The following is a 13773-nucleotide window of genomic DNA, read 5'->3' on the forward strand; positions in this document are numbered from 1 at the left end:
GGGTGGTTTAACAAAGCAACAGAAATGAAATTATAACAATTACCCAACTACTTGTCCTGGTCTTCCCGCTTTAAACACATCCCTGCTCTCCAGAAGGATAGAAGCTATATTCTAACACTAAAGGGAGCAAACATTTTATAAGAAAAAGCTGGTAAGCTAAGCAAAGTTTAATGATGGCTGTAGTAGGACAGGCCCATAGGGTCAAGGAAACTGGCTCAAACCAGTTGCCAAGGCATGCACATAACGTACTTCCTTATGAGCCAATCTGGAGTCTGCCTGAGGGCCTAGCAACAGGTGATGTCAGAGTTCCTGCTTGTGCCTAGCCGATGACGGATGACAATGTAATGTCAACAGATTAGGGACACAGCCTGGGTGCTAGGAGGAGGGTATATAAGGCCTTCCCCATTACTAAATAAAGGAGTCTGCTGCTTGCCTTTCACCTGACTCCTGGTGTCTGTGTCATTGATGCTGTGCCTTCTCACCCCCTCCCCCGAGGGAGCCATTAGGACCCAGCAACAGATGGCTGCTAAGGGTCCAAAGAAAAAACTGAAACTGAACCTCTAAAAACACCATGACCTTATGTTGTCATCCACATTACACAAGCAAATTGAAATCCCTACTTGTTCAAGCCACTTTGCTCTTGCAGTCAGATGCACTCTTTATTTACACACTAATCCTCAAGCAAGACAAATCATATCCACTCAAACAGACCTAACCCTACTATTATATTATGTATATCACCACTCACACCAGCTAGGCCCCCAAGGTTCAAATGCATCTGAGAAACACAAGCCCACCTCTGGGCAAACACTACTGTTTTCAGACAGTTTCACTCTAGGATTTCAGTGTATGATATTCTTTCTTTGCTGAATTTCAAGAAAATTGCAGTTTAAACTTAAAGGGCTGAGAAGGACAAGAGGGAGTCCTTTTATCCTGGATGCCCTGGCTTGCCTTGGTCCTCTGGGCAGGGAATGGTAGTGCCATTCTCTGACACACAGAGTCCTTTTTGGATTACAGAAGAAAGGCACATCACACCAAGGATAGTCAACTTCTGTGGAGAGGTTGTCCATTTGTTTTCTTCAATACTAACATACATTCTCATCTCAAAAGCCCCCTGAGTCACCTGATGCTTTTGCTTTCAGTTCTCAATAAAACTTCAATAAGAAAAGAAGGAGCAAGGCTTCCTTGCTGTGGGATTTTCTTTTCTTTTCTTTTTTTTTTCCATGCCCAGACACAAACATCTTTATTGCTACCTGATTATACAGACACAAGGAAACACAATTAGGCTCAGAGACTCATTAACAAAATAAAGACAATTCGACACTGGACATTTACTATGCAGATCCTAGGGACTGGCAACCCTTTAGGACAGGACAGGGACCTGTGTTGGCATTCTGGCCTGCCCCTGGAAGACCTGCCCTGTGCATGTTCTGACTTCAAGCCTACTTTTAAGAGAAAACTCCACCTTCTCCCTTCTCTCCCTAGTCAGAGGGAGGCACCTCTCCAGCTTGAGCTCTCTCCCGCCCTATCTTTTTCTCTTTCCCTCTCCCATCTCTTCCCCCACGAAGTAAAACTCTTCACGGAGCACTGTCTGCCTGGCATCTGTCTCTCACCCGCCATTGGTCACCTTGGCTCCACTTGCCAGGGACTCCGAGTGCTGTATAATAACAGGATCTTTGTCTGTCTACTGGAGGTGTTAATGTGCAGGTGGCCAGCCAGAATGGGGAGCCCTGAAGTATAGTGCCCCACAGTCAGGTGGCCAACAAGCTGGGTTTGGTGCTTTCTGTTAGAAACCCCATTAATCTGTAAGAGGAGGGAAGAGGATGAGGAGTTTAAGGCTACACTGAAAAGACAGAAAGAGAATGGAAAAGAACTATGCTTATCCCCATTCTGTTGTTGTTTGTTGTCTTTTGTTCTGCTTCAGACATCTTTGATGTCCCCACAGTGCATCCCAGTACCCTGGATCGCCATCTGCTGCCCATTCCCCAAAACTCCCTTCCTTAACCCTTGGCTTTGCCAACATTGCTGCTTTGAAAACATTACATATAACCCACTGCAATGCACAAGTGGGAAGACAATGTCAGATTAGCTTCAGGTCACTTGGATGTTGAGAAATCTTAGCCAACAAGAACTGAGGCAAGACAGTATCTTTCCATTCCTGTGTACAGTCAAAGAACTGCCCTGAGCATGATCCAGGACCAGATTAATGGAGAAGCAAAGCAGCACACCACAGATAGAACACCAGGTTCTCGGCTTCTGACAATTACTTTGTATGCAGGAGGAAGGCCCTAAAGAGCCAGTCCTACCAGGTGGTGGTGGTACACACCACTAATAGCAACACTTGGGAGGCAGAGTCAGGCCAATCTTTGTGAGTTTGAGGCTAGCCTGGTCTACAGAGTGAGTTCCAGGACAGCCAGGACTGTTTCACAGAGAAACCCTGTCTCAAGAAAAAGAAAAGAAAAAGTGCCAGTCCTGACAGGAGCTACAGTTTGAAATGTAGAACACTTTTTCTGACTCCACAAGACACTTAACCTCACTGTGCTCATCAATGTCAGCCCCCATGTTGTGTCCCCACTGCATGCAATTTCATTTCCACCACACTGAGCAGTGTCCAAAACCATGTGTTCTAGGGTCCTCTGGATGAGAGGCCTACCCCTGTGCCTTCATTTCTTATTATCCAGAAGGAATTTACGATGAGCAATCACAACGTTTTGTCTCTAGTTTGTAGAAATAATGCTCACAACAGTCCAAACAGGGATTGCTACCGAAGCAGACTGATCGGAGCTGCCTTACATTGACATGTGTGCTCTTCAGCTCAGCACAACATTGGGAAAATTCCACTACCTTGATATAACCAGAGTGATCATAGACCTCTTTAGGAGCAGGGTACAGCTCCTTGTTCAGCTGGCTTAGGTTGGCAGTGTGGTACAGAAGGTCTTTCAGGGCATTGGTGGAAATTTCATTGTCATAAAGATTGATGCTGGTCAGCGGGGAGCATTGGCTCAGGACAGGGAGAAGGACCCTGAGGTCAGAGTCCTTCATCCTACAATCTTCTAATTCCAGGGTCAGCAGAGTGTCTGCAACACTCTGTAAGAAGACTTTGAGAGGCATGAAATTCAAATCACTTAAATTGACACCTCTCAGGCACAGATGTTTAAGCTGGCAGTGACCCCACTGGGCAAAGGACTCCAAGTCCGACTGTGAGAAATTGCAGAAAGAGATGGACAAGGGCTCCAACGGGGTCTTCAGGCACCTAAGCAATAGTTTCATGTGGTCATTGAGGAAATAGACATCATCTATGGTGACATGCTTGAGACGGTTGTGTAGATGTAACCAACCGTCTTATTAAATAAGAAACACAGAAACAATGTAAAAGAGAAAGCCGAGAAGTCAGAGCTCAGAGCTAAAATCTCACCCTTCCTCCTGCTGTCCCAGCTTCGCGAAAAGAGACCTACTTCCTGTCGGTTCGTTTTTTTAAAGTATGTTGTTCTGCCTTCTCATTGGTTGTAAACCCAAACACATGACTGCCTCGTCACTGTCTGAATGTACAGCCCCCTAGGTCTTAAAGGCATATGTCTCCAATGCTGGCTGTATCCCTGAACACACAGAGATCTTATGGGATTAAAGGCGTGTGCCACCACCGCCACACTCTTGCTATGGCTCTAATAGCTCTGACCCTGAACACACAGATATCTATGGGATTAAAGGCGTGTGCCACCACCGCCACACTCTTGCTATGGCTCTAATAGCTCTGACTCCCAGACAACTTTATTTATTAACATACAATCAAAATAATAATTCAGTACAATTAGATTATCACCACATTTCCCCTTTTCTATTTTAATAAAAAGAAAAAGAAAGCAAAAGGTTATAACTAACAAAAGAAAAACTATATACAAAAGTACAATAACTATATACAATATATACAAGTAATAAATACCTAAACAGGTATTTGACAAATCAGAGAAAACAATTCCATTATCTATCCTATTTTGGTAAATCCAAGATGTATCTAATGCACTTTCTATCCTAAATAATTTTCAACTATAACTAACTAATCTTCAACCATAACTAACTAATCTTCAACTCCCTCAGAGACCCAAGAAGGGAATAATATTAGCTAACAAAAATAAAAACAGGAAGTGCATGCAAGCAACTTCCAAAAAATTTTGTGAGTTGACAGAAATAGCCAGCTGCCTGGGCAGTCACCTGAGGTTTCTCCGCAGTGTTGGGGCATCATCTTCAGCCTATAGGCTTAGTGTATCTGACAGACTCATTTGTGAAGTAGGATGTACACAAGGTCAACAGTTCAACCTCACATTGGGTGAGAGCAGTCCACGTACCAGAAACACTTGAATTCCACTAGTGTCCTGTCATGATTCAGGATTTTAAATTCTGGAAATTGTTGACAGTTTTTTAATTCAGCTGTCCATTCTTCTTGGCTGTGTATATATGGCTTCATCTCAGCATCCCCTTCTTCTCCACATCCCTCTATTAAATGCCAGTCTACTTTTGAGAGGCATGAGCTTTCAGCTGCTGTTCCATTGTACAACAGAATCCATCGGCCCTCTGCCTGTTAAGCTGCCTTCGAAGAAAAGGGCACCGTACCTTTTCCGGATGCGAAGGCCACTTCAGGGATGGGGCCATATTGTCCTGGCCTCAGAAGATGCCTTTTGATAAAGCCATAACCACACTTGTTTTGGCAAGAATCAGTAGTCCCTTGTTTCGTGATCTGTCTGTCCATTTTGTCCTGTTGACTCGAGGATACTTTGTTGTCCAGTGGCTAACTTTTGCCAGAATGAAAGTTGACTCCATATGCAGTTTCTTCAATGCCCATATTTTCTCTAAAGTAGATTGGTACTGCCAGGAGCCGACATGTCTCAAAAAAGAAAAATTTTCTAAGTTATTAAAACATTTTAAATGCCATATTCTGTAGATCTCTGAAGGGTTTGAAGATGACCTGTCTAAAACATCTCTGCTCAATTTTTAAAACATATCTAATATGACTACAAGTTCTATGATAATGTCTAACTACTAGCTTTCATTTCTTTATATCCTAATAGTTGATAATAATAACATTCAAGGATCAGAAATTTGCATTACATTGTTAAATGGATGGAATAAATACAATTAGAAATATACATATAGCATTTTCTAACAATATCAGTTTCAAATTTGTGTACAATATAAAACAATTCAATCCAATGTAATTGTCTTTTTCTTTTCTTTCTTTCTCTTTTTTTTTTAAACAAGAACCTTAAATCTAATCTCCTTTGCTTAGCCTTTTTCCTAACCCTTGACAATAACTTGTAACCAACCCCCCTAAATACTGAAAATTATCCCAGACCCAAAACCCATTAAAAAGACCAAAAAACCACCCGCCCCACACCACCTCTTTGGGAATGTGGGCGTCGTATTCTTAAAATTGCTTCCTGCTGTGTATGGGCGAAGTTTTCTTTATCCTGAAAGAAAAATTTTAGGTTAATTGTCAAATTCTAGGAGAGGTAACTATATCCTTCATTATCCAGTCTGTGTATAATGCCAAAGTTTAGGGTTTATCTCAAGTCCTTATTCAAGTAGTCTTTGAGACTGGATCATCTCAGCTAGTCATCTCAAATTTGCTCTGAGCATCTTATAGTTCAAAGCTAATCTATGGATGATGTTTGTCAGCTTAATGATATTATTATTGTCCACGTGGAATTGTTGTTGTTGTGGGGCCCCATCTTCTTTCTGGAGACTTCAGTTGATGTTAGGCCTGGCCATGATTTCCTGCAGAAAACTGATAAGAGACTCGAACACAAAAACATATATATGCAGCTAGCCTTTTTTCTAGAATTAGTTAGTACTCTATGTGACCATTCATATCTTAACAAAGTTTAAAATGTATATATATATATATATTAATCTTGTAAATTTTGATATAAAATTTATACTTTGAGAAAAGTTTAAAGAATCAGAATAGAATCAAAGAGTTGAGATTAGTAATAGAATAGTCCCTTAATTAATTTTGCTTTTGTCCTGTACCATAGCAGAAGATGGCTCTTATTCTGGCATGATACAGGGAGTTTGCATTTTCCTTTTAACAACATGCTTGATTTTAAAGAAGGAGAGAGCCATTCTCCAACTCCAAAGTCAGCTTTAAATTTTAATTGAACTGGGACTATTAGAAAACCAAGAGTGTTAAATCTTTAGAGAAAAGCAGAAACAAACATTTAGGAAGACATAAAATTTTTTTAGATAATATATACCCATACACCGTTTCACTCTGTTTCTTGGGATAGATGATTTGTCCCTTTTCTTCAGTTGTCTCATTTGTCCAGTGTTCTTGAGATTCCTTAACCTTCATTCTCCTAAAAGACAAAAACAAAAACCTTTCCCCAAGACTAATTTTGGGGATGTTCCTTTTTGGCAAGTTATTATCTGATGAAATGAAAAGGCATGTTTTATTGATACAAGTTAGTTTAAATTGGATGTTCATGCTGGTTGATGAACTATCACCTCCTCTAATTAAGAGGACTCTCTTGTTCAAATCGAACCTTTATCAATTTTGATGGTACCCACAGCTTATCTTCTCCTGTAGAAACAAAAGCAAAACCACGTCCCCAATGTAATACATACCCTGGTTTCCATTCTGAGGTCAGCACATCCTTAAAGTATATAGGCTGATTTAATTCTGTAGTTTTTTCTATTATCCAATGTCTCTCTGCAGCTGTTGTTCCTTTCTCATTGGCATTCAGAAAATTCAAAGTTAGAAGAGCATTATGCAGTCTATTTCTGGGGGTTTTTGTTACCCATTTCTGTTTATTTAGCATATCCTTTAGAGTTCTGTTTGATCTTTCTATAATTGCTTGACCTGTAGGATTATGTGGTATGCCTGTAATATGCTTTATATTGTAATAAGCAAAAAACTGTTTCATTTTAACAGAGACATATGATGGAGCATTGTCAGTTTTGATTTGTGCAGGTATACCCATGATGGCTATAACTTCTAGCAAATGAGTGATTACAGAATCAGCTTTTTCAGAACTCAAAGCAGTTGCCCATTGAAATCCTGAATAAGTATCGATAGTGTGGTGTACATATTTCAATTTTCCAAATTCTGCGAAGTGAAACACGTCCATCTGCCAGATCTCATTTCTCTGAGTACCCTTTGGGTTACATCCTGCTGGTAATGGCGTTTGATTGTAGAAGGAACAAGTAGGACATTTCTTTACTATTTCTTTGGCTTGTTGCCAGGTTATGGAAAAATCCTTTTTTAAACCTTTACTATTAACGTGATGTTTTTTATGAAATTCTGAGGCCTCCAGCACATTTCCTATCAATAATTTATCAATCTCATCATTGCCTTGTGCTAGAGGGCCTGGCAGACCAGTATGGGATCGAATGTGAGTTATATATAAAGGATGATTCCTTTTCCTGATTGTATCTTGTAATTGAATAAATAGTGAAGTTAATTCTGAAGCATCAGGGATAAATTCTGCAGTCTCAATATGTAACACCACTCTTTCAGCATACTGAGAGTCAGTTACTATGTTGAGAGGTTCTGAAAAATCCATTAATACCAACAGAATAGCATACAATTCTGATTTTTGAACTGAATTATATGGACTTTGAACCACTTTACTTAAATTTTCTGATTTGTAACCTGCCTTTCCTTCTTTGTTGGCATCTGTATAAAATGTACAACTCCAGATATGGGTTTTTGCCATACAATTCGAGGCAAGATCCAATCAGCTCTCTTTATAAGATCAATTCTATTGCTTTTGGGATATTTGCTGTTAATTTCTCCCAAAAAATTACTGCAAGCTCTTTGCCAAGGTTCACTTTCTGTCCATAATTTTTCAATGTCCTCCTTAGTTAATGGTACCACAATTTCTGCTGGGTCTATGCCTGCTAATTGACGAAGTCTCATTTTTCCTTTGTAAATCAAGTCAGAGATTTTTTCCACATAAGTTTTTAATTTTTTATTTGGTTTATTTGGTAAAAATATCCATTCCAATATAATATCTTCCCTCTGCATTAATATTCCAGTAGGAGAACGCCTAGAAGGTAAGATAACCAAAATGCAATCCAGCTTTGGATCAATACGATTCACGTGTCCTTCATGCACTTTCTTTTCTACCAAGGCTAATTCTTTCTCAGCTTCAGGTGATAATTCTCTTGGACTATTTAAGTCCTTGTCACCTTCTAAGGTTTTGAACAAATTAGTCAGTTCATCATTTTTTACCCCAACAATAGTTCGTAGATGAGAAATATCTCCAAATAATCTTTGAAAGTCATTAAGAGTCTGTAGTCTATCTCTCCGAATTTGCACCTTTTGGGGTCTAATTTTTTGTAGCTCTATTTTATATCCTAAATAATTAATAGAATCTCCTCTTTGTATCTTTTCAGGAGCAATTTGTAATCCCCAGCGAGGCAAAATTTTCTTTACTTCTTCAAACATTATTTCTAAAGTATCTGCATTTGAGTCAGCTAGTAAAATATCGTCCATATAATGATAAATTATAGATTTAGGAAATTTTTTACGTATCACTTCCAATGGCTGTTGTACAAAATATTGGCACAGAGTTGGGCTATTCAACATTCCCTGTGGGAGGACCCTCCATTGAAATCTTTTAACCGGTTGAGAATTATTATAAGTAGGCACTGTAAAAGCAAATCTTTCTTTGTCTTTTTCTTGTAAGGGTATTGAAAAGAAACAGTCTTTTAAATCAATAACTATGAGAGGCCATCCTTTTGGTAACAGAGTAGGCAAAGGCATCCCAGATTGTAGAGAGCCCATTGGCTGAATTACTTTGTTAATTGCTCTAAGGTCTGTTACCATTCTCCATTTACCAGATTTCTTTTTAATAACAAATACAGGAGAATTCCAAGGGCTGGTTGATTCTTCAATATGCTGAGCATTTAACTGTTCTTCTACCAGCTCTTCTAAAGCCTGGAGTTTCTCTGTTGTTAAAGGCCATTGCTGGACCCATACAGGCTTGTCTGTTAACCATTTTAAAGGTAGAGCTGTTGGTGTCTTTGGAAGATCATCAGTTATTGTGCACTGTTCTTGTATAATATGGATGGCTGGTGACCACTCATTAGAACAATATCTTCTAATATTTCTCTCAGTAACATGTGCTAGTTTATGATTTGTTTCTGAGATTGGAGGGATGTTAATCTGAGTATTCCATTGTTGCAACAAGTCTCGACCCCACAGGTTCATAGTTATGTTAGCCACATATGGTTTTAATTTTCCTCTCTGTCCTTCTGGACCTATACATTCGAGCCATCTTGCACTCTGTTTCACCTGAGATAATGTCCCAATTCCTAACAGTTGAACGTTTACCTCCTGAAGAGGCCAAGTTGGATGCCAAAATTCTGGTGCTATTATGGTAACGTCCGCACCTGTGTCTACCAGACCAGACAACAAAACACCATTTCTTTTTATCGTTAATTTTGGTCTTTGTTCATTAATAGAAGTTTGCCAAAAAATTTTCTTTATGTTTTCTCCTGAATTTTCTATTCTCTCTGTTTCATCATTCTGACCAGCATGATTTATTCCAATAGGCATTTGGTTATTTAATCGCTCTCCAGAGCAGGCATTTCCTCTATGGCTGCCGGAAAGGTTTGAACTGGATTTGCACTGGGGGCCTGCCTGAGGCCCCTCTGGGAGTTTCCCGAAGACTGAGGCAAAGGATTACCCTGTCTGTCCTTTGTTGATCTACATTCGTTGGTCCAGTGTTTTCCCTTACCACACCTTCTGCATACTCCAGAAGGAAGGGGCATTCTGTTGCCATTGTTCCTTGAAGAAACATTGTTTCTGGAAATGACCTGTCTACAGTCCCTTTTCAAATGTCCTTGCTTTCCACATCCAAAACATCTAACACTCCTCAAACCTTTTGAAATTACTTCTCCTACCCATGTATCATCATGCTCATCAGCTTCAACATTAATTGTTTCTCTAATCCAATCTTCCATAGGTGCAGATCTTGCCCTTAATGGCCTGATTATTCTTTTGCATGCTGCATTCGCATTCTCAAAGGCCAAAGATTCAATTATTGCCTTACCAGCTTCTGAATCCGAGACCGTTCTCTTTACTGCTGAAGCCAGTCTTTGTAAAAAATCTGTAAAAGACTCTTTTGGGCCTTGCTTCACCTTTGTAAATGACTCAGATTTTTTTCCTGGTTCCTCAACTTTGTCCCATGCATTCAAGGCTGCCGTTCGACATAAAATTAGGGTTTGGACATCATATAAACATTGTGCTTGTGCTGAAGCATATTGGCCTTCGCCCATAAGCTGATCCTGGCAAACTTGTATTCCTTTATCCCTCCATTGTTTTTCTATGTTTTTAGCCTCCTCCTTAAACCAAGTCAGAAATTGAAGTCTCTGGCTGGGTTCCAGAACACCTTGTGCGAGGTCCCGCCAGTCCTGTGGTACTATCCTATTATATGTTGACCAAGTGTTTAACATTTGCTTTACATATGGGGAATGCATGCCATAAGATACTATTGCCTCCTTAAACCTTTTTAAATCCAACATTTCAATTGGAGCCCAAGTATTTTGTGTAGCCATTTGATCAGGCATCTGCTGTACAGTTACAGGATAAATTAAGGGTGACTGTGTGAAAACAGGCTTTCTTTCTGCAACCTTATGATCCCGACTTGAAACAACTTCACTGTTAATTTCTTCTGTCTGAATTTTTACAGGTTTAACAAGTTCTTCTAAAGCTGTTATCCTGGCACTTAAATTGACTATCTTTTTAAATATTAAAATGTGGATTAGCATAGTGATAAGGTGCATAATTCCACCAATACTAATATTATATAGTTGTTCCATTGCCAGACTGCCTAAAATTTCGAACAAAAACCAATTTTCTTCCAATGTACACATAAAACCCATTTGTTTTTTAATGTGGAAAAAATTCTCTTTTAGATAGTTTCCTTTAAAATATCTGATATATTATGACTTACCAAATCTGCGTAGAACAGTAGAAATCCGAGGGGATTTTCAAAGCAGCCACCTAGTGTCCCAGGTGTAAATCCAGAGAGAGAGAGAGAGAGAGAGAGAGAGAGAGAGAGAGAGAGAGAGAGAGAGAGAAAGAGAGAACGCACAAGAAAGCGTAGCCAGCTAAAGCTTAAATGCAGCCACGTGTTCCCTCTTGTGCCGAGTCAAGGCTTGGGTCTGGCTTCCTTAAGCTCCGACCACGTGCGTTGGCTTTACAGGCAGGGCCCTGTTCGGCAGGGCAGGTCTGAGTTGTTTGTAGCACCGGCTTTAGGCAAGCTGCTCACAGACCTAGGCCCGGGCTAGAAGTTGCTACCCGGACTAGGAAGCCGGCAGCTCAGACTAGGAAGCTGGCAGCTCGGACTAGGACGCCGGCAGCTCGGACTAAGACGCCGGCTGCTTCCTGCCGCTTCCTCCGCCGCCTGCCACCGCCTGCCACCCTTGCGGGAAAGCAGACCTGCCGTCAATCCAAGCGGTTTTTAATGGATTCTTGTCACGTTGGGCGCCAGATGTAGATGTAACCAACCGTCTTATTAAATAAGAAACACAGAAACAATGTAAAAGAGAAAGCCGAGAAGTCAGAGCTCAGAGCTAAAATCTCACCCTTCCTCCTGCTGTCCCAGCTTCGCGAAAAGAGACCTACTTCCTGTCGGTTCGTTTTTTTAAAGTATGTTGTTCTGCCTTCTCATTGGTTGTAAACCCAAACACATGACTGCCTCGTCACTGTCTGAATGTACAGCCCCCTAGGTCTTAAAGGCATATGTCTCCAATGCTGGCTGTATCCCTGAACACACAGAGATCTTATGGGATTAAAGGCGTGTGCCACCACCGCCACACTCTTGCTATGGCTCTAATAGCTCTGACCCTGAACACACAGATATCTATGGGATTAAAGGCGTGTGCCACCACCGCCACACTCTTGCTATGGCTCTAATAGCTCTGACTCCCAGACAACTTTATTTATTAACATACAATCAAAATAATAATTCAGTACAATTAGATTATCACCACACGGTTGAGTTTGGAGAACTGAGAAATGATCTTGCGGACGTACTTCTCGTCTCTGTCAGTGGTACTGCCAGTTGCAGGAGTGTGGGTGTGGTCTTGGAAGACACGTACTAGCTGGATTTTATGAAGATTTCTCATCTTCCTGATGAAAGGTACAAAACTGGCCAGTGTGGAGAGCTCACCCACTGTATTCAGTTCCAACTCCTTGATGAAGTGCAGCTGTAAAATTTGGAAGACATTCCTGACAGTGCTGCCCTTTTCTTTACCAATCCTCAGCCTCACACAGCACAATTTCAGGAAATCCTTTATATCCTTTGCCCATTCCAACAACTGCTTTTCATATTCATCCGCAGGTAGGTGAAGATCAGTGACAACCTTCACATGCTGCCTCCTCAGTGTGCGTTGAGGAAGAAGGTCCTCCACTAATAGCTTCTCAGGCAAAGTTTCTGTTGAGTGGTTTCCACCATCTCTTCCAGACTACACACCCCCGAAATCATGGTGCACATACCTCAAGTCAAGCACTTGAAGCTTCTGCTCTCCGGGGGGAGACTCTCTTTTCAGCCTTGTGCCTACTCCAATCAACATAGCCCGGTAGATCTCCAAGTCAGGTTTCTTCATCAGCAACCCAACAGAAAGGCAAGGGTAGGGCCAGTCTGCCACCAGGGCCTTAATCATCTTTGTTTTTCTCTGAGTGTCGGCCTCCTTCAGCAGAATGGGAAAGAACTCCATTGGCTGGTCCTGCAGAGCAGAGATGTCCAAGGTCTCATTGCTCACTAAGCTTCACACTGCCAGGTGCAGGAGTGGGGGTGGGGCCTGGAGGCTCATTCTGATGGATGTTAAGGGAGATGATCCTGGCCTGGACATGAATGACAGGCTCCAGAGCTCTGAGGAGTGTCTTCTCTCGCTGTGGGATTTTCTACACAAAGCCAACAATGAAATAGCACAGTATCTCCTGGTAGACAGGAAGAATGGCACAAGAGTGGACTGGTCTCTCCATATTTTGAACATTCCTGACAATCCCACAACTAAAGACCAAATGGACTACAGCCCTGTTTTTTTTATTATTATTATTTCACAGTTTGATCTATTTATGTAATGAATTTCAGTCATGTTTCTCCCCATTAACCTCTTTCATCCCTCCTCCTACTTTCCTGTCTGCTGTTTGTGTGTGGATCATTGAAATTAATAAGAGATACTTGACTGAGTGTTGGGGGAGTGGTATTTAGTGGAACAAGGGTGACTTATCCGTGGAGGAAAATGATACCCCTATTCTAGTCTCCTTCTCTATTCCTTAGGTAAAATGGGGACCAAAAGCAACCTGGGGGAGGAAAGGGATTATCTGGCTTAAGGTCACATTTAATGATGGAAGGAAGTGAAGGAAAGAACCTGGAACAGAAGCAGAAGCTAGAGAGGAAGGCTGCTATTGTAGAATATTATTTAAAGGTGTGTTACTTGTATTTATGTTGCATTTGTTTAACTCTGTGAAACTGTGTTACTGTGCCTGTGTAAAACACCTGATGGTCTAAAAAAGAGCTGAATGGACAATAGTGAGGCAGGAGAAAGGATAGGTGGGGCTGGCAGATAGAATATATAGAAGTAGCCAGAGGAGGAGGATTCCAGGAGGTAGCCACCCAGCTACATAGCAAGTCACAGAGTAAGTAAGAGTAAGATTTACAGAAGTAAGAAAAGGGAAAAGCCAAGAGGCAAAAGACAGACACAATAATTTTAAGTTACAAAAAGCTGGTAAGAAGCAAGCCAAGCTGAAGCTGGGCACTCATA

At 41.0% G+C, this 13773-nt stretch overlaps 1 protein-coding gene across 1 annotated transcript; it reads right to left on the minus strand.

Annotated features, from left to right (window-relative positions):
• Positions 1 to 2663: 2663 nt before the first annotated feature.
• On the minus strand, positions 2664 to 12723 carry LOC143272243 (preferentially expressed antigen in melanoma-like protein 7). Its single transcript, XM_076566106.1, has 3 exons — positions 12517 to 12723; positions 11998 to 12471; positions 2664 to 3309 (listed from the first exon to the last, which is right to left on the minus strand). The coding sequence occupies exons 1-3, from the start codon at positions 12721 to 12723 to the stop codon at positions 2689 to 2691; spliced, it is 1302 nt and encodes a 433-aa protein (XP_076422221.1). The 3' UTR covers positions 2664 to 2688.
• Positions 12724 to 13773: the final 1050 nt, after the last annotated feature.

Source organism: Peromyscus maniculatus, chromosome 3, assembly GCF_049852395.1.
Source record: "Peromyscus maniculatus bairdii isolate BWxNUB_F1_BW_parent chromosome 3, HU_Pman_BW_mat_3.1, whole genome shotgun sequence".
NCBI classification, from domain to species: Eukaryota; Metazoa; Chordata; class Mammalia; order Rodentia; family Cricetidae; genus Peromyscus; species Peromyscus maniculatus.